We start from the raw sequence: 26,605 nt of genomic DNA on the forward strand, positions 1-26,605 counted from the left end.
ACAGCAGAATTCAGTTTTCACACAAATTAAATAACAAGCCATACCGAGTTTCTCTGTCATCCCAAATATGCCTCTTTTGCGTGTACTGTATGTATATAGGATATCAGTTTACCCTTGAAAACAAATTAAGTCACTGCTTGCTGGTTCTTCCAAATCCCAAATTAAGACTAAATAAGACTTTCTGACAACAGGGAGGAGTTTACCACATGTGGGGAGACATCGAAGTGCTTCACTTCATCTCCCTGAGTTTAAACCTTCTTGTTTGAGGTACAGAAAAATTGCAAGTGAACTCCAAAATAGCCAACTAGACATGTACTTAAAACTGTACTCATTTACCACAGTTATGTTTCCCAACACTCGTCAACACTGTGTCCTTGACTGAATGTACAACTCGTACTTACCGCTGTTCTCATCAGATCTAAATGATATGTCTGATGATACAGTTGAGGTGGATGTGATGGATTAATGACAAACTGAACATCCGATTTAGGATCTCATGAATCATTCCCCCCCCCCCCCATTTCCTCTTCCACATAGCTCCCATGTGTCCAAATTATACAGCATTACAAAGACAGTGTCAGTCAAACCTGGATCAGGGTGTTCGTTTTCTCTGTTTTGGCTTCTAGAGTCTTATTATCGCAGATAAACTGAGATGGCTAGCTCTGATATGCCAGACTTCTTGTTAAAACAAGACGCTGTTGGACATGGTGACATGGGCCACCTTTGTGTTGAGAGGCTCTTTGTTGTTTTGAGTAACCCACTCTTATCTGATATCGTCTCGTCTTGTCTTGTCAGGCTATAAAACAGGCTGCGCATGATAAGATAATGCCAGAGCTTCAAATTGGGTAGTCTTCGTTTACAAGAGGCTTATTGTCTCTGTTAAAGGGGACTCAGGTGCAGAGATGTGGTTAAGAGCTAAGTTAAGCCTAATGTGTTCACATGAGGGAGAACAACAAATTAGATTACAGTCACATAACCTTGTTAGTTCAATATTTATCAGTTACCCCTGACCTTTCTTTGAACAATAGACGATTGGGTTTTCTCTCAGCGAACCCGAATAACACGAATTATCCTGAGTGCCTTTGTCTTCTTTTTTAATGGCAACATCTTGGCACTTTATTTTTAACAAACCAGATACTAATCTAACCAGACTGCAACACTACAGGCTGGCAGCTTTATCTCCTAGACTCAATGACATCATGAGACTTTGTTTGCTCCGCAGTGTGCTCTCAGTGCTGTATTCAATTCAGCTGGCAGCATTTTCAGGGTGGCTCAGCGACACTTGTCTGAACTTGCCTTTTTGGAACCAACTCCCTAAAAAGCTGATAATTGGTTGACAATGACTAGACGGCACAGGCTTTTGTTGATCTTTCATAATGAAAGGAGCAAGTGTGGGAGCTTGTGTGCGTGTACCTGTGGTACTGGGGGCTTCCAGCGCATGTTCTTGAGCGGGGCGGGAGTGAAACCTGTGGTGCCTGTGGGCCTCTTCTTAAGGAGTAGAACAACACCTTTGGGGTCCTCCCTCAGTTTCATAACCAGGTTTTTCAGCTGCCAGCCCACCTGGTTGACAGAAACATATACACTCAATTAGTATCTATAGCGAGTACCAGATATGTGTATCAAGTATATATTAACTTTATAGTATGTACGGTCAAATATACAGATAAATATGTAAGGACGAAAAAAAACAACAGGTTCTTACCACTGTTTGCTGGTTAACCTGGATCACCTCATCACCAGCATGGATCTTCCTAGTCAGGTCTGCAGGTGACTAAAGAACAAACAAGTACGAAGTCAAGCCCGATAAACCGCTTTCACCTGCTGCTGGCGCACACCTTCACAAAACCTTATTGAAATTGAAGTGACTGGCAGTCTCGCATTTGAATTCTCTGTTAAGTAAATATCAGAAGAACAAACAAGCTCAAATCGTGAGAAAAAACAAACACTCTGTGTGTATGAATAACACTTGAATTGTTTTTCCATGTCACACGGATGTCAAACGGGATTAACGAGTCATTATTGATGATGATTCAGGTCCTGATTCACAATTAAGCACCGGAGGCGTGAGGATCCGAGCGTGGCAGTGATGCTGGTGCATTAGTCACCAACTTGTTTTCTCAGTGTGGGGAAAAGGTAGGACTTCTTTTTGTGGAGGCTGTTTGAGATATTTACTGGTTTACTGGAGTGCAGAATCAAACAAACAATTGCCTTTATGGATGAGCAGTTCTTGACTCCTTCAGATAACTCAGTGTGCCCTCAGCAGAGGAGGAGGATGAAGAGGAGGATGAGAATGAGGTGTCCTCTCCATGGATATAATAAGCTTTTTGTTAAGAGTGAGGCACAAAGACGACGTGATGGCCAACTGCTTCAATCTGAACTACAACCCATCTCTCTTGTTTCATTTTAAATCGAGCACTGAAAAGGGCTGAATGTATTCTTGTGGTCAACATACAGTCATACTTACATGCTCTGTGGTTCCTGTGATGACATGTAACCCATCATAGGTAGACTTGATGTACATCCCCTGCGGCAAAAAAAAAACCCAAAAACATTATTAATGGTTTCAGTCAAAACATAATACTCCCTGAGAGATGCGAGGGTCCCAATTTGACACACATTGCATGCATTCCTGGCCTGCAAACCCATAAGGAAGATGAAATAGAGGAAGACGATCTCCCAGCATTCCTTACCAGGCCCTCTCCTGGTTTGATATTGGTCAGCTGGACTTCTTCCAAGCAGGCCGACTGGCTCATCAGGGGGTCAGAGGTGGTTCTCACGGTCTGATCACAGATGTTGTTCAAAATCTTAGACTGCAGAGGAAAAGGCAAAATTTCATACAGAAATGAATACAGTGACAAGAAACTTCTCAGTGTGATTTTGAGCAGTGCCTCTAATGATGTACTGAGAATTTAATTACCACTGGAGATATTGTGTTCTACAGGTTGGAACAAGTCATGTTACGCAGCAACTCGTGACACAGAGACCGTAGCCCTAGTCAGTATTTACTCCCTGTTTACTTGCTTTTGTGTATGTTTAGGCTAAATCTGCTAAAATACGCACCATAAGACTGCAATTTACTGGACATAACAGTGCACACACAACACTGAGATTAGTGTTGTGTGCGCCACCCCTACTTTCTGCTTCGTCCCTTTCTTGTTTTAGAACAAAAACTGTAATTTGTCTTCGTTAGAGGGGTCTATCTTTGAAGCTTTATTTAAGCTTATGGAGAAAGATGATAAAGAAATGAGAGGGATAAACACTGAAAATGGTGGAAAATTCAGTGGGGCACAAACAAATAAGCAGGGTGAGAAAAAGTTGAGAACAAAGATGAGAACAATGATAAGAGGAGGGAAATGCAAAATAGTATGAAACAAAGAAATGGACAAAGAGCTTTAACATGAACTTCACTTGGGCTGTCTAAGAGAGAGACAGAATGCTAAGAGGAAGCCTAGTATTAGCCCAAGGGGTCTGGAGAGTGTCAGCAACAGGAAACACTGATTGATGGCCGGGGGCGTATTAGAGCCGCCTCCTCCGTTGGCAAGCCTATAGACCAGTCGGCTCCATTCAACCAGAAACCTGACCTTGCTCCTGAGAGCATGTCACACAATCTCTACGTAAAGAGAAATTCACCCAAATGATCAACCAGACGTTCTCCCCCAAATAAGAACCTTGGGTCTTATTTACATTACATTACATTACAGGAAACAAAGAAAAGATATGCAGTAAACTTACAACTTCCAGGATCTTCTCCTCCATCTCGTAAACACTGCAGTCCTGTTACACAGAAGACAGTGAGGAAAGATTAGACGGGTACGCAAGTAAACAACAGGGAAGAGGCTATTCAATGGCTGGAGAGCGGAAAAAGTATAGGGATTTTTGAATACGATATAATCAGCATTCCATATATAGAACTGAGAAAATGGAGAACAGCCACAAATAAACAGCTTTTAGATTCAAATTACCTCTCTGCCTAAATTCTCGGGAAGCTATAATTGCTGTGTGGTTTGGTAAACTACATTGGAACGTAAATACCAACCTAACAGTCATATAGAAACAATGTGAAGATAAGATGGTAGGGAATGATCGGGTAAAACATGCATTGATGTTCAGAAAGCACTCATCTAAATAGTGCTTTGGTTTTTCTGAGCACTTGGATGCATCATCGCTTTCCACAGTTAAAAGTATGTGGGTGGGCTGGTGGACACAGGGGATTCCAAACACAGAAGCTGTGATCTTGAGCATTTGGGGGCGAGAACCAACAATAAAATCTGCAAAGTCAGCTGAAAGACTGACCACGGTCCCCTCCAAGAATCTCAACACAGCACTCATGGACTGCAGCTGAACAGGACACAGCTGAGGCAACGGCCTCCCCTGACAACTGTGTTGTTGGTGGTTAAAGGGGCCTCTAGTTAGGGGGGGCGGGGGATCTCAGTGCACGTGCATGTGTGGTGGGAATGCCCCAAGGGGAGGCATCCATCAAAACACAGGTGAAATGCTCCAGTCAAAACTAGTCAGAACAGAAAAATCTACTTCAACAGAACCCTAACCCTAACAAGCCACAAGCCTTTGTTAATGCAAAATAAAGGGGAAATTGGTGTTGTGGCCCTCACAGTATTAGTGACATGCATAGGCATGTGCCATGTACAAAGCCAGCTCTGTTGCTCTTTGTAAATCCATTGTGCAGACACCGAATGGGGGTCGAGCAAGTTTTTCCATATTTCCATAGCTTGCACATTCCACCGGGCTAAAGGGGAGAGTTTGTTTTCAAATGCACTTGGCTTGTCATACTATTGGTTTGTTTGCATTAACAAGACTTGTTTGGACCGTCTGTGACTGCAAGTGATGGCTTCACATCAAAACAGACTACATCCTGTGTTTCCTAAATATTATTTTCAATGTGCCTCTTTGAAGGACTTGGTAAAGAATGATATATATATGACTTTGCCACATTCCCTTACTCGGAAATGGACTGAAAAACCAATAGAAACATTTAGAGGGGAAAAACGCTATCATAATAGTTTTCTTTTTATATACTGTGGTCCAAAAATGTTTCCATACAACGTATTTTCTAAAGTCTGCCAAGAACATATGGTGGTTTCAGAAGGAATTTGGCTACTCTCACATAAACATGTAACTGCATATTTCTTTCAGAGACTGGCCAATGTTTGGATGACTACACTGGTGACTGGGCCAAGAAGGATGAGCTAAAAATACGTATTTCAAAGTTTAGAGGTCATGAAACAAAACAGTATCATTATGTGCCGCAGACATGGCTTGGCACATCTCCCACCAAGCTTTGACATTTATGGAACATTTTCCTTGTTTCATGGTCAAATGGTGAATAGCACTGTGCAGATAATCCTTCTGAGATCTGTTCGTGATATCCAAATGAATCCCATATCTTTTGTCTAACCCATAGTCCCATTAGTAGACAGGAGCCAGATCATAACTAAGCACAGAGAGAGGCTGAGGGACAATTCCCTGGGTGTACTGATCCCTCACGTTATGGACCTGATCCCACAGCCGGTGTGGATCAGATGACTTTCTGTGTGCTGCTCTCTGGGCCTTTGATCCGCCACCGGAGCGGATTTGCATGGTCGAGCAATGAAGTGGCTGAGAGAGAGGAGTGCTGGCACTGTGCAGAAACCTGGAGTATAGCTGCCTTTACACTGGGTGAATAAAGTCTGTGGACTACAGAACTTTAGATGTGGCCCTCTGACGTTGTGTTGTATTGGTTTTAACTTCAGTATGTTACATCTGATCCAACAATTCAGTGGGAAGCACAGATAAAAGACACAGGGGATGGATGAAAAGTGCAATCTTTGAAAGAGAATGACCTCCACATGTGATGGGTCAGCCAAGATGGGTGATGCGTTCACAGTTTTATAGCCGCGTCCCATTGTGTGTACACACACAGGCTTCATTCAGGCAGAACACATAAATTGTGTGATCTGAAAAGCTCTAATTCTTGGCTGAAGTTCATGAACAAGCTGGGCAAACCTCACACGGTCCTCCCCCATCATAAAACTAATCACTGTGGCAGTCTGTCCGTGGAACCCATTTTATTAACCAGTGGCTCATACTCTGGCCTGTACAAAGCAAAGGGAGACTTATGGTCTGCAATTTGTTTGCAAGTTGAGACACTGTATTTTCTGCAGTAATATATGTTGCTATGAGCCGATATTGAGGGCTTAACTGCATCCCTCCTCCAGTCGTTGGGGGGAAAACTCTCTGCAGTCTTACAAGGCTCTTTCAGCACCTATCAGGAGTTTATTCTACACCATAACCTCTCCACTCCACATGGCAGTGTGGGAAATGTATACCCCCACTTCTGCTGGATGACCATGACCGAGACACCCACAGTAAATCACCAGAGGTGCTGAAATCCCAGACTCTGGCAAGGAAATGGGCACTCTGGGAAAGGAATTTATTTTGATGCAATAACCCTCTAAAAGTGACACCTGCAGCCTCGGCAGCCACTTTCAACCAGCAGTGTAAAATGAGTTGCTTACAGGGCTTTACTTAAGAAAACCTTTAGGGAGAATAATTTGATATAAATATATGGATAGATAGATAGATAGACAGACAGATAGAGAAAGAAAGCCAATTGTATCATGCTGCTGGAGTAATTCTCTGCAGAAAGTTGTGAAATATTGTGGATGTATCCTGATGCTCTGTTTAAACCATCTATCTAACACTTAGATGGACCGCCTCCTTATCCCTGGGATAAACCTACACACAGGAAGCTTTTTTCCGACGGCTTGGTCTCCCACTGCGAGCATCATGGAGAAGCAAAAACAGGAACCACATGGCTGAGGGAGAACGGCAGCCTGGGGAATGTTGGCAGCCACCTTTAAAAGTGCGCCAGTGGGGTTTTATGAAACTGGAAACACAAAAGCGACGTTTACCATTAAAACGTCCCTGCACGAAGGGGGTCTCCTCATTAGCCAGCATGAGGAGGAAAAGATCCCAAGAAAAACATCGGTATTTGCAATAATGTGCTCAGACTGCTGGCTTCAGGCTTATGTCATGGCTGCCAGACCACATTTCCCATAACTCTCCTCTCCTACACTTTATCCTGCATGTCTGTGCCCTCTGGCTGGTATGTGCTCAATGGAAAGCACAGCTATGGTGTGTATGCGTTTTCCAGGGGCTGGCTACACATGTGTTGTTGAGCTAACTAGCGTGCAGACCTGTTGAACTGTGGTAGTGAGCTCCAGGCACAGCTGAATGATCTTGTTCTTGGTGGTTGTGAAGTCACTGATCCCTGTCAAAGGTGTCCTGTAAGCAGACAAAGAAGGAAAGGGAGAACATTAAGAACCAGCGATGGTCTGCAGAGCTGGGTTCAGATCTGGTCAATCAAACTCCATGACTGTATCATTTTAAGATTAAAATATATGATAATAATATTTGATATTCAGCGTCATGTACTAATAATGTTCAAAACAGAAACACCGTTTTATAAGGCACACTTGTAAAATCTATGTTTTTCCAATACAATAGCTCAGTTGCATTTATACCTGCAACAATTGATTGATTAGTTGTCAACAATTACATTAATCAACAACTATTTTGATAAGCGATGTATCAGTTTAAGTAATAAAAAAAGACAAAAATCTCTGACTCCAGCTTTTTAAAAACATGAATATTTTCTGATTTATTTGCTCAATTATCTACTGTTATGGCTAACTGAGCTAACTAGCTAACTGTAGCTACAGTTAGTAGCGGTTACTCTGGTGATATGTCGTCATGGATTTTTTTTTCTTTGTGTATGTGAATTCAAGAAGAAATCAATTGTTACATATTGCCCTTTTAATAGCTTTTGGTTGTGGAAAAAATACCTTTGAGGACCTTACCCTGGGCCTTGGGAAACATTGACCAGGCATTTTTCATTATTTTTCTAAAATTTTTGGACCAGACAACTAATCAATTAATCAAGAAAATAATCAGTTTCAGCTCTGGCTGCATTATACTGAAAGTTGTTTGTGTTATTTGATGGCCCATTACAAAAATTAGGTAGGAAGAAAAATAGAAACACAATGAATATAATGCACTACAGTAAACCAGATCTAAGTGACTGCAGTAAAAGAAACATAGATTAATTAAATCCTCGGAAAGTTTGCACAAAACCCAGCCATTATAAACTTAATGAAGAACCTGTGGCTGGATTGCATCAGACTGTATAGGTGTATCTAATAAAGCATGTGGGAGCATATGTAATCTACCTATGTTAAGTCAGCTTTGACTTGTTAACACTATACCTTTTAATAGACTCAGTGACCCTTGCTCTGGTTACTGTGTTTGGGTGATCTGTCACAGACTGACTTTGTTGTAACTCAAGAATGTCACAACCAAACATATTCAAAATATGTGATGTGGCTCATTATATCAAATTATGCCTCAAGGAAAAACCTATTAAGAAACTTTAAATTGATACATAGTATTAACAAAACCTCTTTGTCCAACAAAAAATCTGAACTTTATGTGAACCTCACAGACGTAATTTAACATTTAGCACAGCACTTTTAAAGGCTGTTGGACTGCTCTCGTCTCGACCTCACAACTACCATTTATATCCTGACGTCACCTTGCCAGCTTTAGTCAGACCTGCCACAAAAAGAGAAGCTTAATTTCAGCCTGCTAACACTTAATCCTGGCAACCTGCTTAATATGCTGTGCTTTTATGGTGTAATGCGTTTGGGAGCAGGAGCAGGTCATATTAATACAAATATTGTTATAACCATTTATTCACAAGGTTCCAAATACTTTTAAAGATACAGAGACCAACTAAAATCTAAAGTATCTATACATGTGCATGTGCAGCTAGTTTGAGCAGTGTTTTATTGCAGCCCATCTGAAATCTGATTTAATTCAGAGCGCACAGGTAGGTGGTTATAACATTGTTCTTACCTGTCGAGCCAAGCCAGGAGGCTCTTTGCAGCACCAATCATCTCCACCACAGAGGTGAGGAAGTCATTGGGTGGCTTGCGTGAGGTGCTGCCATCATACGCTGGGCTTTTCCTGCGGTCGGATGTGGCCATGTGCAGACTGTTGGTGGCAGCTCTCATCCTCACCACCAGATTCTTCAAGTTGTCTGTCTCCACACCATAGTTCTGAAACAATAAATCAATGCAAAACTAGGTGACATGACTGAGGTAGGAATTATACTTATCAATCAAACTTAAGATCAAAGCAAAAAACCCTTCAACACAGTCTAGACCTGGGAGGTACTTTGTACAACAAGGGAGTCTTACTCCCAATAAAACGTGTTTTTTCCCGTACAATGAGCAGCTGTAATCATTTCTTTGAAAGATATAATTTATGTGCACTTGTCTGTGAGGACAGATCGGGCATGAAATTTACCCTCCAGTCTTCAGGTTTGTTCCAAGACGTGCAGGGGAGGGTGTGCACGTGCCTTCACCTGATTCCCATCAAGTAGAGCAAAGTTTACATTCTTGAGCCTAGGTTGTTTCCTGCTTTTGCATTCCTCAAATTTATAGGTTATTCACAAGCGCAAGAGTGGCTGAGCTCTGTGCCTTCAAGGGTCACTAAGTACAGCACCATAGAATGGCTGTGGATTAAACTTCTGCAGGGCACTCACTTACCTGCAGCAGCATGCACATTTGTTTCTTTAAGAGTAAAGCATTATCTGACACTTAGCATGACAACATGTCAAATATTTTTAAAGAGCTTGCTTTTTGCAAATGTTTTGACTGAATTAATAGGTGTGGAATAATGTTTTGGTTAAAGGTAAGCAGAGGATGGGTACCCTGGCTCCCTTTCAAAATATCAGCTTACATGGTGTTGCATCGCTGCCAGCAATGCTGCTGTAATGTGTGAGTGCCAGTAGCTAAATATGCTTTGCAAGGAGCAAAACGGCACGTGTTTGGAAAACAATGAAGGAGATCTGCAAGTGGTTAGTTTCTACTTTTATTCCACTGCCTCCCTCCAACATGAGGAAATCGTTCCACTTGTGTCAATATGGAATGATTCACTGGTATGATTGAGCTAGTCAAACAGTAGCTGTACATGGCTTTACTCATGGTACACTTGGCATGGTATGGCTTGTTGAAACATCATCAAAGGTAAGTAAACATACTAAGGGAATATACGGAATAAAGGAAAGATAATATTTGATGTTTTGGTTTCTCATTCAGTCACTCACACAGTGAAAGTAACACGTAGACAGTGGGAGCCTTTAACAGATCAAACGTCCCTCCTGGCTTTTTCATTAGCAGGCTAATCACACAGTCACAGCAGTTCTTACTGGCCCACAGATGTCCAGCAAGCTTTTGTCCCACTCTGCCAGCTGAGCTAAAAGCCAAGTCTGAGTGGAATCTGTGGTTCCAGTCAAATACAATTTTTCATTCTCGTGACAGCATTTCAAGCCCTATTTACATTATTTCAGTGCCTTTTTATCGACATTCAGTTAATCTAGAATCAAGATGCTAGAAGCTTTTTGGTGTGGGCTCGAGTTGGGGCTCTTTGAAGTATATACTATACACTGGTATATGTGTCGTCGGGAGAAATGGAGAACGGCTATCACAACACAGCTCTTCCTGCCCTCACCACAGGCGTTACGTGGATGTGACTTGACTTTAAAGAAAAGACACAAATGCCTGTAGGCTACACATAGTGTGTTGCTATGATGTGCAATCTAAGGTTAAATGTAACATTATACCATGGGACAGATTCAGCCCTAGGCGATGGTAAAATACATTTAAAGCAGCTCTGCGGCTCACGACGAGGCCAGATAATCTGTCATATACTGTATGTTCAATCACTGCTGGAGAGAGCTAATGTGTGTGTGAATATCATGCTGCGCTGGGAGGGTCACTAGGGTCTGAGAATAAATAAAGAAGTGTTGGGTTTCAACACCGACTCTGCAGAAGACATCGTGGCTCAGTAAAATTAATTGAAATGTTCTTTCTTTGTCCCTAGACAGCAATTTGTTCTTGATAGCTGTTGGGTGGAAGAGAAGCACAAGTATGAATGTTTCCTAAAGGCCAGTGGGGGTTGTATGTTGGGCCATCATTCATTTGGATTCTGGTTTGAAACTGCCAACAGGACAGCTCTGGTCCCCGATATATAAAAAGTACAATGATACGGGCCACATTTGTAGAAAGTGCCATAAAACATTTGAAATTCAAGAGTGTCACTAAGATGAATGAGACTGTTTCAACAGGAAGTGCCTGACCTAACAGTAAACAAAAAAAAGAGAAAGTCAGAGGGGGGAGTGTGTGGGGATTTCGGGTACTGGTGGCCTGTGATCCTGTCGGTAGCAGTGACCTTGCCTCAGTTAAAGCTAATTGAATCGGGGGCCTCACTTCCTCCCATGGGGCCACTGGAAGGCCAAGGTCTCTTATTAAGGAAACCTCTATCGGACAAAAAACATTAAGCCGAACTGCTTCAGTCAGAGGTCAACGGTTGCTGAGAGTTCAGCATTCCTGGTCTTAATCGCCTTACTAAAGCCTTACTAATTTGTAGTATATAACCACACACAGACATGGTACATGAAACTGACAGGACATTTTTGATAGGGGAATGAAGTTCACGTGCAAAGAAAAGGGTTCACTTAAAATAACGAAACCATGCTGAGGAAGCACTTTGGAAGCATAATTTATGATGCTGCTCGAGAGGAAAATGACTTCAGATTCACTGCCTTGATGTCAGCATTCTAGGGGTGAACAAAAATCTGCGCCTGATTACCGTGATAGTTAAAGAAGTTATGGACCACATGATGTACCATATGGTTTATATAGTCTATGATGAGTAAATCTTTCAAAATAAAAAAGATGTGGTAGGTACCAAGCGCTTCAAGGTGTCCACTTTCAGATCATGCAATAGCACCACCAATGAATGCCCAACTTTAGGCCACCTTTGTTGGTTTACACTGAACCAAACAATGGCTGAATAATGCAGTTTCAGTGTGTGATCGTTCTGCAAGCAAAATAATCTAGTGTGACATTTTACATACATGTCAGGCAACCTTACTAACAATGGAATAACACAGCAATAGCAATCATTTACCCCCGTTGTCATATGCAGCTGTCACTACCTCCATTGCCAGAAAAACAATGACACCCCCATTCTGCCTTTGCACCTCATATACAGGATGGCAAGGCAGAATGAAGGTGCAACAAGGAGAGAAGATGAATCAATGTAGCCTGTGCCTTTTCTGGTTTGACCTGGGTCATCAAAAGTTATTCCCAGCATAGGTGTAGACTTTATACTAGCTCAGTGTGTTGAGGTGACAAATCACATCTTTTTGAGACATAAAATCTGTTGATCCAAACCCATTCCAACTTTTAAGATCAGCATGGTTACAAGATGCACCCTCATGTAGGTGAGTAGAAAATGAACTTGAAGTTGAATTGAAGTTTCTTCAGGGTAAAAATGCCTTGCTCGAAACTAACGTACAGCATTTTAAGAGAGCATAAAGACAGAAATGCTGACACTGATCAAAACGCAGGGAGCCCAATCTGGGACTTTTATGGCACAGGAAGTGATAAAACTCCAAATCGATCCCATCTGCTGGAAAACCTGCTTCTCTTTCAGTTGGAGCATGGAAGCTTTTCTTCGCACTTTGCATGCTCAAGAGTTGAAGGCAAAGCAGTATTTGTTGGCAGTTCTTCTAGGAGATGTGATGATGGACAGAGGTGCAGCTGGTTTGCTCCCACAGTGACTAATAAGAGCCAAACATGGGGATCTATAATTGAAGTTAGCAAGATAGCTAAGGTGAGTAGACAGCTGCAGCAAGTAAGAATAATCTGCCTGGGATCTCCAAAAACAGAGACCAAAATAATATAGCTTGAGTTTTTTATGTATTTTCTGTATGAAGGAGACTGAGTGAAGAGAGATGTCATCTTAGCTTTCAAACTGATAAAACTGTCATTCATTGCAACGTGATTACCATAACTGCTTCTAATAATCTCACACAGCTTCAAACTACCAAACTGAGCCCCCTCTGACCTCATCTCTCCTCTTCTCAGAGTGACACTGCTGTTCCCCAGTGTCCTCACGCTGCTTCATGTGATGTGGTGCCTGCACACCCCGCTGAGCTGTGTGGGAAATGATGAGCCTTTCTGCATCGCTGCTTCCTTTACCCACCCAACCATAAACTACAGGCTGAGATTTTTGTGAATGTAGACCCTGAGAGCAAGGGACGAGGGGGGCAGTGACCAAAGGAGAGCCCATGGTTTGTTACAAATCCTTCCTGGAGATTCTGTCACATACCTTAAGTATGCTACTCTCACTGTGCTATGACATTCCTGATACACTATTTGATATAGAAACACACATTTGCAGCAGAGATCTACTGACCAGAGCGCAGAGTAGATCGACAGCCTCCAACACTAGCTCCTGGTGTCCAATCCGGGCCACTCCGAGCTCCTCCAGGTCTTGGTGTGTGATCTTCAATAACTGCTCCCCACTGATCTTTTCCCGTTCAAAGTTGCCCACATATTGCTGCAGGCTGTCATCTAAACCTGGAGATGAAAAAGGTAAATACAGAGGCTCATTAGAGAAATAAGAGTATGGATCAGTCTGCTACTGTTCAACTGTCATTTCCAAGAGCTGTTTGACCCCAGTTTAAAAAATATATAGTGCCAACTTAACTACTGTATCTGAAACTTTTTTCAGCAACTGTCTTTATAGTGTGTGTGTGTGTGTGTGTGTGTGTGTGTGTGTGTATGTATATATGTGTGTGTGCGCGCGCCTGTGTGTGCACGCACTGCAGATAAGGAACAGGTGTGACAGCTATCTTTGCCATACAAACACTCTATAAACAGTAACGGTTGAGACCTCTATAAGTCTGCTGAGCTAGTTAAACAATGGAGTGCTGTATGTGTGAGTGCATGAGTGTGTGGGTGTGTGGGTGTGTGTGTGTGTGCATGTGTGCGTGTGTGCGTGTGTGCGTGAGTGCTTTAATAAACGTGCCAGTGTCAGGGAAGACCAACAACAACTGAGATGGACCGTTGCTCAACCAACTGCTGTGGTTATTGAACACACAAGGGTGTGTTCACATGAATATTCTGTGTACTGTAGTGGACTGACTGCAACAGGCCCTTCTCATAATGTGGTTGTATACAGTATGTCGCCATAAACAAACTCACAGTCATTCCCTCCCTATGCACGCAATGTGTCCCCTCAGTGGATCATCAAGTAGTGTTGAGACAACTTGGTGAAGAACAAGCCTTTGTGTATGTATGTGTCTAGTTGTGTGTCTAGAAGTAAACACCATCTTTCTCCCCATCAAAGAGTGCACAGAGAGGGGGCAGCTGCAGATACATGGCCCTGTGCCCTGCTCTGCTGAAAGACCCGTCAGCTGAAAGACACACTCACATTGTACCACACACACACTTGCACACAAATAATATTCATCAGCATGAGACAGGATTTGGCAGATCCATTATCAGTTTGACATTCAAGTCACAAAAAGTGTTACTTTTCTTCAGGAACACGTAACTCAACAGAAGATAACTGCTTCCATATCAAATGTAAGGCATGAAGTTATGGACCAAATGGGGGTGCGCTATGAACACTGAGCCAATTTTGTGAATGGCACCTCATATCTTCATGCCTCTGTGACACTCAGTCCGCACATTTGTTGCAGGGAGTATGCATAGCCTTAACAAGCGTGTGTGTATTGGGGTGGTGAACGGCTGACCAAAGAAGTTCAGAATGCATCTGTATCCGTATACTGTCTCATGTTCTACAAATTATGTTACACATATTTTTTGCAGATTAAACCTTTCAATGGATTTAATTTAAAAGTGGAATACTTAATGATAATAATACAGCACAAATAATAAACTGTATGTTGAAAAATATTGTTTTTGATGTCCCAAACGAAAAAAAGGACAGAACCACGGTTGGTGGATTGTTCTGGTAGACATCTTTGGGTGTGGATTCATCTGACATGTTTGATAACCTACACAGTCCATAATTCAAATAAGCTACCTTTATGGGTGGTAAATGCAACTGCCCTCTTGTTGCTTATTTAGTTATGAATATTTGATGCTATAGAAAATGTCTAAAGATTAGTTTCAGAGGCGAAGTTAGCATGCAAGATCAGCTCAAAACACTTTCATGTATATGGATACAGCTGCTTCAGAGTAATACATATTTCATCAGACTTAGAGGACTTTTACAGAAGGCTTTCACTTTGAGGCAGGAGTGGACACGCTATGTTCACAGACGTTTCTCAGCTAACCTGAAACGCTTTAGCTGTATTTGATAAAAGCTGGTGTTGGTGGATCAAACGTACATTGCAATGGATGAACAAACTAACAAAGCTAAAAAAAAATAAGGAACAGGATTCAAGTTACTTGCTTCCTGATTCCTTGACATATTGGTATTGCAGCCCTTTGAGGTACAATTACTATATAAATTGAAATCACAATCACACTATACGGCAGTGCATGATGCATTGTGCAGCCCCTGGGCCCACGCTACCTACAGAGGACTCCCTCCAATGCCATTAAAATTCCATTAAGGCATCAAAGTTCACTTATGAAAGCTTTTTCAATCCTCAAGTCATCTCCACTGAATCAAAGGGAAATTCCATCATGACTTGTTAACCATTAGCCTTCACACAAGTCAAGTCCAGTTAGCTTCATTCGATTTTTCTCATTGCCTGGCATGCTAATTCCGCGGCAAGACTTCAGAGAATTTTAAGCTTAACCCCTGACTGGCAATCAGTCTGCGAGGGAATCCACTTCGCGTTGTAGGGACTTACAGGGACTGAGCACTGGCCTGAACCCACAACGGTACAAACACAAACACTGGGCCAGTCCCTTAAAGTCATCAGATGAAAAGAAAGAGTTGGGTCTAGAGGGGGTGAAATTTCTCCTTCCTGCTGTGTTAAAAAGGCATTTCCTCTGGAATGGTGCCACCCTCCCCACCAACCAGAAGAAAGGGCACCAGGGAAACCTGGTTCAGCTTACAATTAGAGTCGCTGAGGCTTACACAGTTTGTTGTTTTAGCTTGGTTGTTGTAAAACCACACACTATCATCAACAAAGAGTAGCTATAGGAAAGCGGCCCAAAAAGACATACTCGGAGGAATGATTCTGCATCCACTAATTGATGAATGAGGAGCTTATCCTCACCCCAAGTCTATTTTCACTTCCATTCATTAATTGGAGAGTGTTTTCTCCCCACATATCTGAATGCTCACTGACCATAAAAGTCAGATTTCAGATAGTTTAGAAATCCCAGGTCCCACCAGGGTCCAAACTGATTTGCATTAGCTTCGACTTGTATGTTTATGTGTATCAGAGACTTACCTTTTCACAGCCCCAGTGATTGAGAATAGAGGTTGAAGTGCATGGCAGAGAAAATGTATTACTCTCCCACAGAATGCAGGGGCCCTAAGAGAAACAGCAATCTCTCCCTCTGGACTCAACCATTGACACCTTTTGAATAAATAGGGGTGTCCTTACAGTGGGGCTTATAAAACATTTATTGGGCCTCGATCAATGGCTGCTGGGATGTGTGAGACTATCAATTTTCATTAAAGCTAGAGTAACCTGTAAAGGAGATAGAGTGTCACGTTATTGTGAATTGAGCGGGGGGGGGGGGGTGGGCACGAGGGACAACTGTGTGAATGCTTTTCAAAAGCCTGTGCAGGATGAAACGCTTTGGCGTTTTATGGCCTCTGTGAACCACTTGGCAAATGTCCTCAAACCAGAGCAAGTGGGTGTAGCTGTGTGGAAGAGGACCAGACACACAGCAGCCCCCAAAGTTCATTGTGATTACAAGTTTGAATGGATTCAAAGTGGACTGTCAATGACAACTGACAGTGGCTCTGTATCAGACAAAGTGCTACAATCTAAAGCAATTTGGTTTTCACATACAGAGAGACCTTCCCTGTATGCGGGAGAAGATGGCATCTGAATGAAATCTGTGACCAATAAACAAACACAGAATAGGAGGTAACTGGAAATGCCAGGCTGTGTGTCACAGTATTGCACCTGCTGTTCACTGTGGGGTCCTTGAACCACCCACCATCTTCTACTGAGTAATCACTGATGTGTAGAACAGGTTATCAACACAACAGTTTCAGTGTAGAGCTGCATATTCGTGCAAACACACGCAGGCATATTTCTGGGCAGCTGGGAAAGCGAGGGCCCAAGATATTCCAGTCTGGTTGCAACAAGTGGAGCTGGACCCAGTTGGAGGCCTTGGAGCTCTGCAGCCTACTTAAAGGCTGTGTACGCACACATTTTTGGCAATGTAAACAACAGAACCCTTCGGCTTGCAAATGGCAGGGCTATTCTTGTCATATTCTCAGCATTTCCCATCCGTTGAGAAGCACAAAAACAGCAGATTGTGTTTAATATGGCCAAGTACATCAGTAATTTGCTTTTTCAGGGTCAGTACCAGTAACTGATATTTGGAAGAGATATAAATTTGCAGTAAAAATGAAAAAGTGTCAAAATGAAGAATAACCAGTGATGGAAGTACTGTTCTTTTGGGGCACATACTGCACTTTTCACTTACTACATTTGACTTCAGTTTCCATTCACTTTGCAGATTCAGATCTGAGGCAGGTTTATACATGACATGTCTTAAGAAAAAAAGCTGATCAGTTTTGATCAACAATGCTTTCAATGCAGCTCATGGTCGCCAACTTTTCGTTCTCAGGGGTTCGATTACACCAGAAAAGAGTGAACAGTCTTTCACCTCCTACAGAAAGAACGAAACAAGCTCCCTCCTCCTTCACCTCCCCCATCTTTTAACCCCTCCCTGTGCTCCCAGTGGGAGCTCTAGCCACCATGTAACACACACATACAAACAGAGACACACACACAAACATTCACGAACACAATCCAATATCCCCACCGGGGTGGCCAGTGGGAATGCTACTGGGTGTATAATAGCAAAGCCACTGTATCTCTGCTATCTTTATTTATCAGCCCGGCCTCTGAACCTGCGGGGAATGGGCAGGAATTTGACTCATTGTTCTCCACTGAGCAGCTCCATTGTGGGAATTCACAGCACTCGGGCACAATGGTCTCTGGCCGGACCAGGCCATGCTGTAATTAGAAAGAAAGAAAAAGCTCCTCTCGGCGACTGCTAAGCTATCCTAATGCATGACTTCACAGCAGCACAACAACAAAGCCTCTACACACACACACACACACACACACACACACACACACACACACACACACACACACACACACACACACACACACACACACACACACACACACACACACACACACACACACTAGGCTGGCTCTTCCAATGGGAACTGGGGATAGGAGTTACACAATGGTGCTCTACATCTCCCCATTGAGCATGTTGTGTCCTCATCTGAGAACAGTGAAGAACGTTCAGCTTTCTAGGGGACTCTTCCCTCCTGAAAAACTGATAGTAGGTCAAAGATCTGCCTTATTGTGTCATGCATCATAATACTCACATGTGTTTCTTAGATATTCCTACAAGAAAGTGTACTGAAGTTTAGATATTGAGTATCAATATCACATTAGGCGAGTCCTACGCACAAGCTACTTTGTCCCAAAGACAGCATTTTCATGTTTTCAATCTCTCTTTGACAATCAAACTATGACCCTTTGGGACCCATGTTTTAATCTTATCACTGTTTCCTCCAGCCAACAGAGTGTTTCACTTCATGTACCTTAATCTTAAACACAGACAACTACAAAATGGCAGTGACACGTCCCCAGTGGGCTTCCTAAGTGAGAAAAAGCAGCTGAGGCTGGTCAGTCCCCAGGCAGACAAAAGCAGCTCTGTCTCTCACGGGGTGATGGACGATGACTGATGACGGAAGAGGGGGTTAAAGTTCACGGGGCTGTTGTGGTTGAAGCACATCAGCAACTACAAACGCCAGCCGCTGGGCTCAGTTAATCTTCACCTCTAGCAGCACACAACCTCAGTCACATTGCTGGTACTAGATTTCTGAGTTTGAGGTTCCATGGGGGGGACAGTCCAGAGAGTAGTGACTGGAGAGAGGTAAGAGGTGAGGTCTGGATGCGTTGCAGGTCAGAGCGCAATAGGCTGTGAGGGTTATTTTGGCTGTCGTATGACTTGATACATGATGGCTTCTGGTCATAAGTAGATCAGGACGGAGCAAGTGAGGCACTAGGAAAAGAGATGACGCAGACTGCTGCTCATTTGTAAGTGTCTTCGCAAGCCTGCAGGAACCAAAACAGGTGCTACTTAAGCTAAGGGTGTGGGGAAAAAAACTGAAAAACTGGTTGTCTGGGTCACTGAGTTTGCAGCTGATACATATTTTAGTTTTCTCATGTTGGATGTACTTCACATTCATTTAACACCAAACATAGGTCTGTAATCTAAGAACTATTTCATCAATATATCAATGCCAAAAACACAGGCGACTTATATACAGATAGTGAGAAACCTGGGTAGCAACTTCAAAAATGATCAAAGCTGCTGACCTTTGTAAGAATGTTCATCTTCCTCTGGATTTCCATTTTTAGTTTGCATGCACTTTTTTTCCATGGAGGACATTTTAAATGGTCATAGCAGTGAGAGTACAGGTGTGATAAATAAGATTCAGGCTTAAGCATATTTTCCCCATATATATTGGTATTATTTTTACCATCACTTTTTCCAGTCTTTGTACTGGATAAACATCTCATTTAACTGTGAGACAGAAGGGAATAAGCATATTTCCCAAAATGTCAAATATTCATTTAATAATGGCTCTGTTCTATTCAGGTGATTCATTATTCTACACTGAGTCATGATTTAAGTACCATTCATAGATTAGTTGACAGCAGTAGCAGTGCATGTAATGTAGTTGTAACTCATGCCAAAGACAGAGAGATATTTGATTTATTCAAGAGTACATCAGAAAGGTGATACTCAAGAACGGGTTTGTAAACAGCTTATCATTCCTGTGTCAGGAATGGTAAGAGTATGTACTATACCGGTGCCCGTGTGTTTGACAGGGACGGGAGCAGGGCTTGGAGCATTAACCTCTCTGGCCAACATAAACACCCATCACTCTCCAGCCAGTCGGTCGCCCGGCCACACTGCAGCTCGTTACCACTAACATAAACACCCACTAAAGAAAGCAACAAAGACCTCAAAAATGTCTCAAAAGCCCCCCTCCTCCATCCCCTCTCAGCCCTGTTTCTGCTTCTCCACCCACCACAATCTTCCGTCTTTCCTGGCCCCTCCAACTGCCATATTGTTGTGGTTCCGTCTGTTGACAAGTATCCCAAGATAGTCACAAGTCTTTGTGTCTTGAAAGTTCAACAAACAATAGAGACTGTCACTTTTGGAATTCAGGAATGGTCTGATGTTTTCCAGTTTTAATAACAATAGGTGTTAGAAAGCAATAACGAAAGCAATAAGGACACTGTCTCTGTGTGGCCCGAGAGCCACTCCTGAAGATGGGATGTTGCATAACAGTCTGCACTATTTATGTGTCAACAGGACTTCTAAAGCATTCACTTTGCTACAACCTATACATCATTTCCCTGAGACCAAACTATAATTAAGGGACGCCATTTGTTGCGATGAGACAGAGATGAAGGGAAAGAGGCAAAAAGTAGGGAAAGGAAAGGGAGAGAGAGAGAAGAAAGACAAGGAAAGACGAAAAAGAAAATTACAACTCTGAAGAGGTGACATCCTCTGTCAAATTTAACTCTGGGTTCAGAGTCATAGCCGCTGAGACATAAACAGGTCATAGAGAAAAACATGGGGAACCCTGTTTTTTGCTTTCATCCCATCACACGTATGGTGTATGATCAGGGTGGCCCTGCATACTGATTACAGAGCTATTTACCAGCACCATAATAGCTGCCTATGGAAACCACAATAAAGATGGACAAGGTTTGGGGGAGGAAACAAGCCACACTCATTTAGTTTGCCATGGGAAAAAAGTGTGCTAGCACTCAGACACAGCATGCAAGTTTCTAGCAGAGCCAAACTTAACAGTGCATCCATTGTGCTGTTATGTTGTATGACAATGCTTTTACAAAATGGAAAGATATGGCCGACAGACACAAGCCTTTAATTAAACCAAAGATAGCATCAGATTGTCCCTGTGGCTCGTATGGTTGAGCGTAGTACTTGCTCCATTCCCGATATGGATCCCCATAAGCATCCTTGGATAAGAACCATAAATAAAGAAAGATAAAGACACATAATTGCCATAAATCTCCCAGTGGGTAGTGCCCCCCTCAAATCTTGTTAAAAAGTCTGGCTGAAAAAGTAGAAAGAAAGATTCTGCTGCCGAGCCAAGCGGAGGATTTACTCGATCAAAACTGACAGCAGGTCCATCTTTGACCCTGTTGCAGTGGAGATCAGCTTCTCAGCCAGGCCTGTTGCTGGCTCCCTACTCAGGGGAAATCCAGCAGGAGCAACTTGCTCTGACTTCTTATTGCTACCGGTGGTCACTCACTCCATCACGATGGCTGCCACCAAAAGAGCTGGGGCACTGGCTTGAGCTGTAAATAACAGGGGAAGTGGGAAGAGGTTGGGGGGAGCAGATGGAATAGGCTGAAGTGGAGAGGAGGAAGAGGAGGAGTGATTTACCGCTGGCTTGTGTCCAGGTCAGGGAGGGAGGACACAAGGGTCAATAAGATTGAGAGCATCATTAGCCCATCTATCCTCTCGGTGGCGGAGCAAGAACAGCAAACATGCACACGCGCCTCACAAAAGGACACATACATTCCATTCAAATAACTTTCCCTGAAAACTCTTGGTTACTCATTTGAGTAGTCACGAACAGTGAGGAGCAAATATAATGAATACTTGAATTATGCAATTCAAGACATTACTAGGCAGCCTACAGGCTGCAGGGAGCTGATCCCATGCTCCCTGCTGCGAGTGGTGCAGCTGGAGGAGAATGAGTCATCTTCGATGAAAGGTATCGGTGAGCAACAGTGCGTCACTCAGAGGCTAGGTAGGGGCACCTATGACGCAGCCATTCATATAACACATTCACACACTGCACTGTGGTTAGTTTACTGACTCTCTGACTATGTTGTTTAAAGATGTGACCCGAGATTTTGATTTAATGCTCCAAACAACAATGGATCCTTTAGAAAAAAACAACAACAAGCGAACCTCTCACCATCAAAACACACTCCGCCTATTTCCAGTTGAGGTTGTTTGTACTCCGGCCGGCACCTGCTGCGGGTCTACCCAACAGTCATGACAGATTAAGAAAATGACAGTCTTGTTCCTATAAATGATGAATGTTCTGTTGACTCGAACGAACAGATGAATGGCAAGTGAGAGGCTTTCCCCAGATGTCTGCACCAAAGGAGACAAAAGAAAGGATCAATAGAATCTCCCATGATTGTTTGCTCAGGGGAGCCACCACTCCCTGCTTAACAAATTCAGAGCCGGTATTTTGTTCTAATAACCTTTGTACAGCCTAGTGAATGAAAACCGACCGAGTGAAATTGTTGTTTGAAACTTTCTACTGCTTTGAAAAGTGATAGTGATAGGTCAATATATGAGATGAGATTCAGTTCAGTAGGTTGAGTGCTCTCATAACTGATTCCAAAATGAAAAAGCCTCTCAGGGTGGATCTGTCACAGCTGACCTGTATTCTGATAAATCATCTGCATGTTAGATGCTTTGACTGTTGACAGAGAATAAGGAAATAAGCAACAAATTGGTGTTTTGGGAAGTCCCGAGGAAGATGGAAATTAAGGGAGAGAAATTACCCTGGAAAGGCACGATGGGATTTTCTGTGGTTTCCTGAGGTGACTTTCAAAAATAACCAAATGAAAAAGTAGCTTGGAACAGTTGTGTCTCCTTATCAGCTTTAAGGCCTTTCAAAAATAGAGTGCTAGAACTGCAAAGAAAGTATGGGGCTTTCCATTTAACCATACCGATGTTTCTTAGCTTCCTGGTGAAAACAAACACTTTCATCCATTCATGGTTCATGGAGCCATGCTGATAATGAACCTCAAGGCTCATGAATGCGCCATCGATGCTGTGAAAAGACAGACTAACCCATTACAACTGCCTTATCTATCAGCACTCTCTAATGTAACAAGTCAACACAAGAGCTGACAGATCAGAGACAAGTCGCGGCAAGTGAAAACACAAACACAAAGCATTGAGAGCCGTCCTGCATGACTAATTTAATGCCAAAACAATGCTATGCTATATCCACATGTTAACAAGGCAGATTGCTAATTGAAAGTCAGCAGATTCTCTTAAGTTTTACTATAAGATCTTTTTTATTTCCTATGTGAATGGGAATTTTAAAGTGTGTGAATAGCTAGACAGGAATTCAGTGAGTCTCTGTGCTCGAATGAATGGAAATACGGACTAGTCTGAACATGTTTTGAACACACTCTGTTCTGGCATCTGCCCAAGTGCCCTGCTAAACCCAAGAGTGGCTAACAGTTCATAAAACTACAGATCACCACATAATCATAATGACATTACACTCCATTACAGTGTAAGCCGGTGAGCTTTGTGTGTATTTGGTCAGCGACTACCCATCAAACTCGACTGAGTCCAGCATTTTAAATCCGTTAAAAGCAACTGGTGGCTCCAAATGCAACAAAGGGCATGTGTGACCTGTTTTGACGGCTCATTCACAGAGCTGCTGGTTTGGAAGGAAAATAGCAGACGTTGAATGCATTCCTCTCATGTTCTGTGGTTATTTGAGCATAAATGCATTAGCAGTGCTTTGATAGCAATACCAACAGAGCCATTCACTTCCTTTATTCTTCTCTGTACGAGTGTGAATCAACACGAAAGCACAGATCTGGGTCAGTAGCAACTGAAGACTTAAATGAATTTAAAAAACAACAACTTACATTTACACGACAAATTAGATGACTGTGAGAGCGAGCCTTAAGGCATAATCATGGCATGAGATAAACCAATGAGTGTGGGCAAGCGCACACACTTGAAATCCCTGCACGAGAGGTCGGTCAGTGTGTGACCCGTATTTGCACCCGCTGTGCCACTACAGGTTTGAACCTTTATTCCCATGGCTTAAGCATGGCACCTCACGGACCAATGCTCTTAGGGCAGAGCACGGCCAAATAGCTTGCAGGTCCTGCTAAGCTGAGATCATCTGGGAGATTTGCAATGCACATTTCAGATTTGAATGAAAAGCAAACTGATCTAACCCAGGCTGGCAGGCATACGAGGTGACACTTGGTCTCCTCTCCTGGCACAGAGAGGAGAACCGTTGGGTATACATGCAAATGAAAAACAATTCTGATTTACTGATAAAAAAAAATATAATAACATCACCCCTATAAAGTGCCGCACAGATGACGGATCATTACTGTGTACTTCCAAAACATAATATCAAAGCTGAATGCATCGTCTCAACTGTAAAGATCTTTGAATTGATAAATACACAGACTTTTGTTCATCTTTGTCTCCTTGTGACTAGATAAGAACAGTAACATTAACTATTAATGATTTATCTAGAAGTCCCCATATGTTGGAACTCCTGAGGCTATGATGCTTGGACACCAGGCCGTGTGAGAAACAGGCCATGGAGGGGCCGACAGAAGCGAAACCACAGCAAACCTTTTCAGCCTCCTCTCCCTGGGGGGAATCCTCTTACAGCACTTCCCCTGAACTCTAAAGGCCATTTTCTATTGAAAGGTAACATGGTTATTATCTGCCCATCAGTGGAGCACAATAGATCATTTCTTGAAGCTGAACGGCTAGATGATTGGTAACTGGTAAATGACAAAGAGAAGTTTTAACTTAAAGGGATACCAAAGAGTGAATGACATTAAGTTATTTCACTGTGTTACTTCTATGTGTACATGAGGCCATGAGAAGGGAGACAGATTTCCGCTGTTCTTAAATCCTATGTTTAGATTAATTTAACACCTGGTCTCCCTGATGCATACACACACAGCCTTCAGTGTAAGGGTTGCTAAAATGGATTAATGATGCCTGTGGAGGCTGTCCAAACATAGGTGCTAAAACAGAGGCAGTGGATGCCTTAATAAGGGTGAGGTGTCTGCACAACGTCTGTTCGCACTCCAGTTTAGGAAGTCTCTGTTTTAGCCAGATAAGGATCACAGACCATCATTGCCCACACCTCACTATCATCTCTAAAGATAAGGCTGCTGAAGGTACCCATCAGTGGAGTCATTCAGTGTGTGCCGACTCGGACACGACGCTGTTATTTTTCCAAGCACACACTTGGTCAAAGACAAAAGCACATTCAGCACATGTCTGCCACCTCTCTGACAAGATAATTGCCTTCTTGGCACTTTGGTGCTACTTGAGAGGCAGGACACTGCCACACACACCCTTGCCACTACTCTTGTTTCCAACCACATGACTGCATGACCTGGGAAAGAGCACGTGTCTAACCTCCATCTGACCATTCATATCGGACTCCTGCTTATGGGTGATGTTCACATACAAGCACACAACCATCACTGATAAAGTAATAGCACCAGGCCTTGTGTGGACGTGTGCCAAACTAGATCAGCAGGAATCAAATCACGACTTCTTGCTTAAAATAAACCCACTGCTAAAATTCACATGGCTTATCCGTTTCCAGATGCAGGGCTTTGAAATTTGATTAGCCTGTATTTAAGTATAGCAAATGCTGGAGGATGTCCAGGGTGTCTGGATAAAAGCCACTCAGTCAGACAGTAGCTGTGCAGGTATGCGTGTTTGGGATGCCTTGTTAAACTTGGCAGTCGCACTCCTGGTAACTACAAAATGGACAAGTGGGGAGGGGGGGGAAGTATGTTTGGTAAATGAGAAACTATTCAGCTAAGTTGGAGCTAAACATTCCCTCAAGGGTGCCAGCTCTCCTCAGCTGAGCCATTGCCCATGTGGGGACTATATTTGGAGAATGACTAGCAGCATACAACTTAAACTTTTGTATTTGTGAAGATGGGCTCTGAGTCATTGGATAGACTTTTTCAAATTTAACTATTTAATTTTGACATTGAGACAAAAACAAAATTTAATTGAAATACAGGTTTAAAATACACTGTTCTGTGACACCTACACTGTCATTAGAAAAGTGTGTTTTCCCCCCAGGGTAAGTAATCCCACACATGACACATGTGATACCATTCACACGACACCACACATCCAGCTGGAAGATCAGAGCTTGAGTTCAATGAACTGTGCCTCAGGGCATCTCCTCCAGTCCCCAAACAAAAAAACAACAGTGTTTAAACTGAAAGAAGCTACGCCCTTTCACTCGCAATAAACATCCACCAACCACCGCTTGATCTCCTTGAACAATGCGAGTGATTAACAACAGCCTCAATACACAAAAAAGGCCTTGTCCTACTGAGGAAAACAACCTGAGGCAAATGAGAGAGAGGGTCTTCATACGTGCTTTCTGGGAGTTTTACTTCTGTCACAGACGCGCAGCAACTCTTGAAACACGCATGTTTACCATTGGTGTGAACAGGTCAACGTGAGGCCATGACCCTGTGTTTGACGTGGGATTTACCTCAGCTTGATGCTGCTTGTCTTTGGCATGAAAGGATTAAACATGTTGTTCTTAAGTCAAGCAATATCAGTATTTACATGCTATGTTGTGGCTGTGCACTGTACAGCGGTCACCGCGGACAACACAAGGTCTTTTCTTTGCAGTGGAAACAGCTGGTGACTTCTGGCCCTCT

At 42.8% G+C, this 26,605-nt stretch overlaps 1 protein-coding gene across 1 annotated transcript in view; it reads right to left on the reverse strand.

Annotated features, from left to right (window-relative positions):
- Positions 1–26,605, reverse strand: part of LOC119004701 (connector enhancer of kinase suppressor of ras 3-like) — a 49,355-nt gene that overhangs the window by 20,333 nt on the left and 2,417 nt on the right. Inside the window, exons 2-9 of the mRNA XM_037071858.1 lie at positions 13,324–13,487; positions 8,911–9,113; positions 7,194–7,281; positions 3,733–3,774; positions 2,691–2,810; positions 2,465–2,524; positions 1,703–1,771; positions 1,414–1,560 (exon numbers count right to left, since the gene is read on the reverse strand). Coding sequence (XP_036927753.1) covers positions 1,414–1,560; positions 1,703–1,771; positions 2,465–2,524; positions 2,691–2,810; positions 3,733–3,774; positions 7,194–7,281; positions 8,911–9,113; positions 13,324–13,487 — 893 coding nt within the window. The remainder of the gene's footprint in view (positions 1–1,413; positions 1,561–1,702; positions 1,772–2,464; positions 2,525–2,690; positions 2,811–3,732; positions 3,775–7,193; positions 7,282–8,910; positions 9,114–13,323; positions 13,488–26,605) is intronic.

Source organism: Acanthopagrus latus, chromosome 16 (genome assembly GCF_904848185.1).
Source record: "Acanthopagrus latus isolate v.2019 chromosome 16, fAcaLat1.1, whole genome shotgun sequence".
NCBI lineage: Eukaryota > Metazoa > Chordata > Actinopteri > Spariformes > Sparidae > Acanthopagrus > Acanthopagrus latus.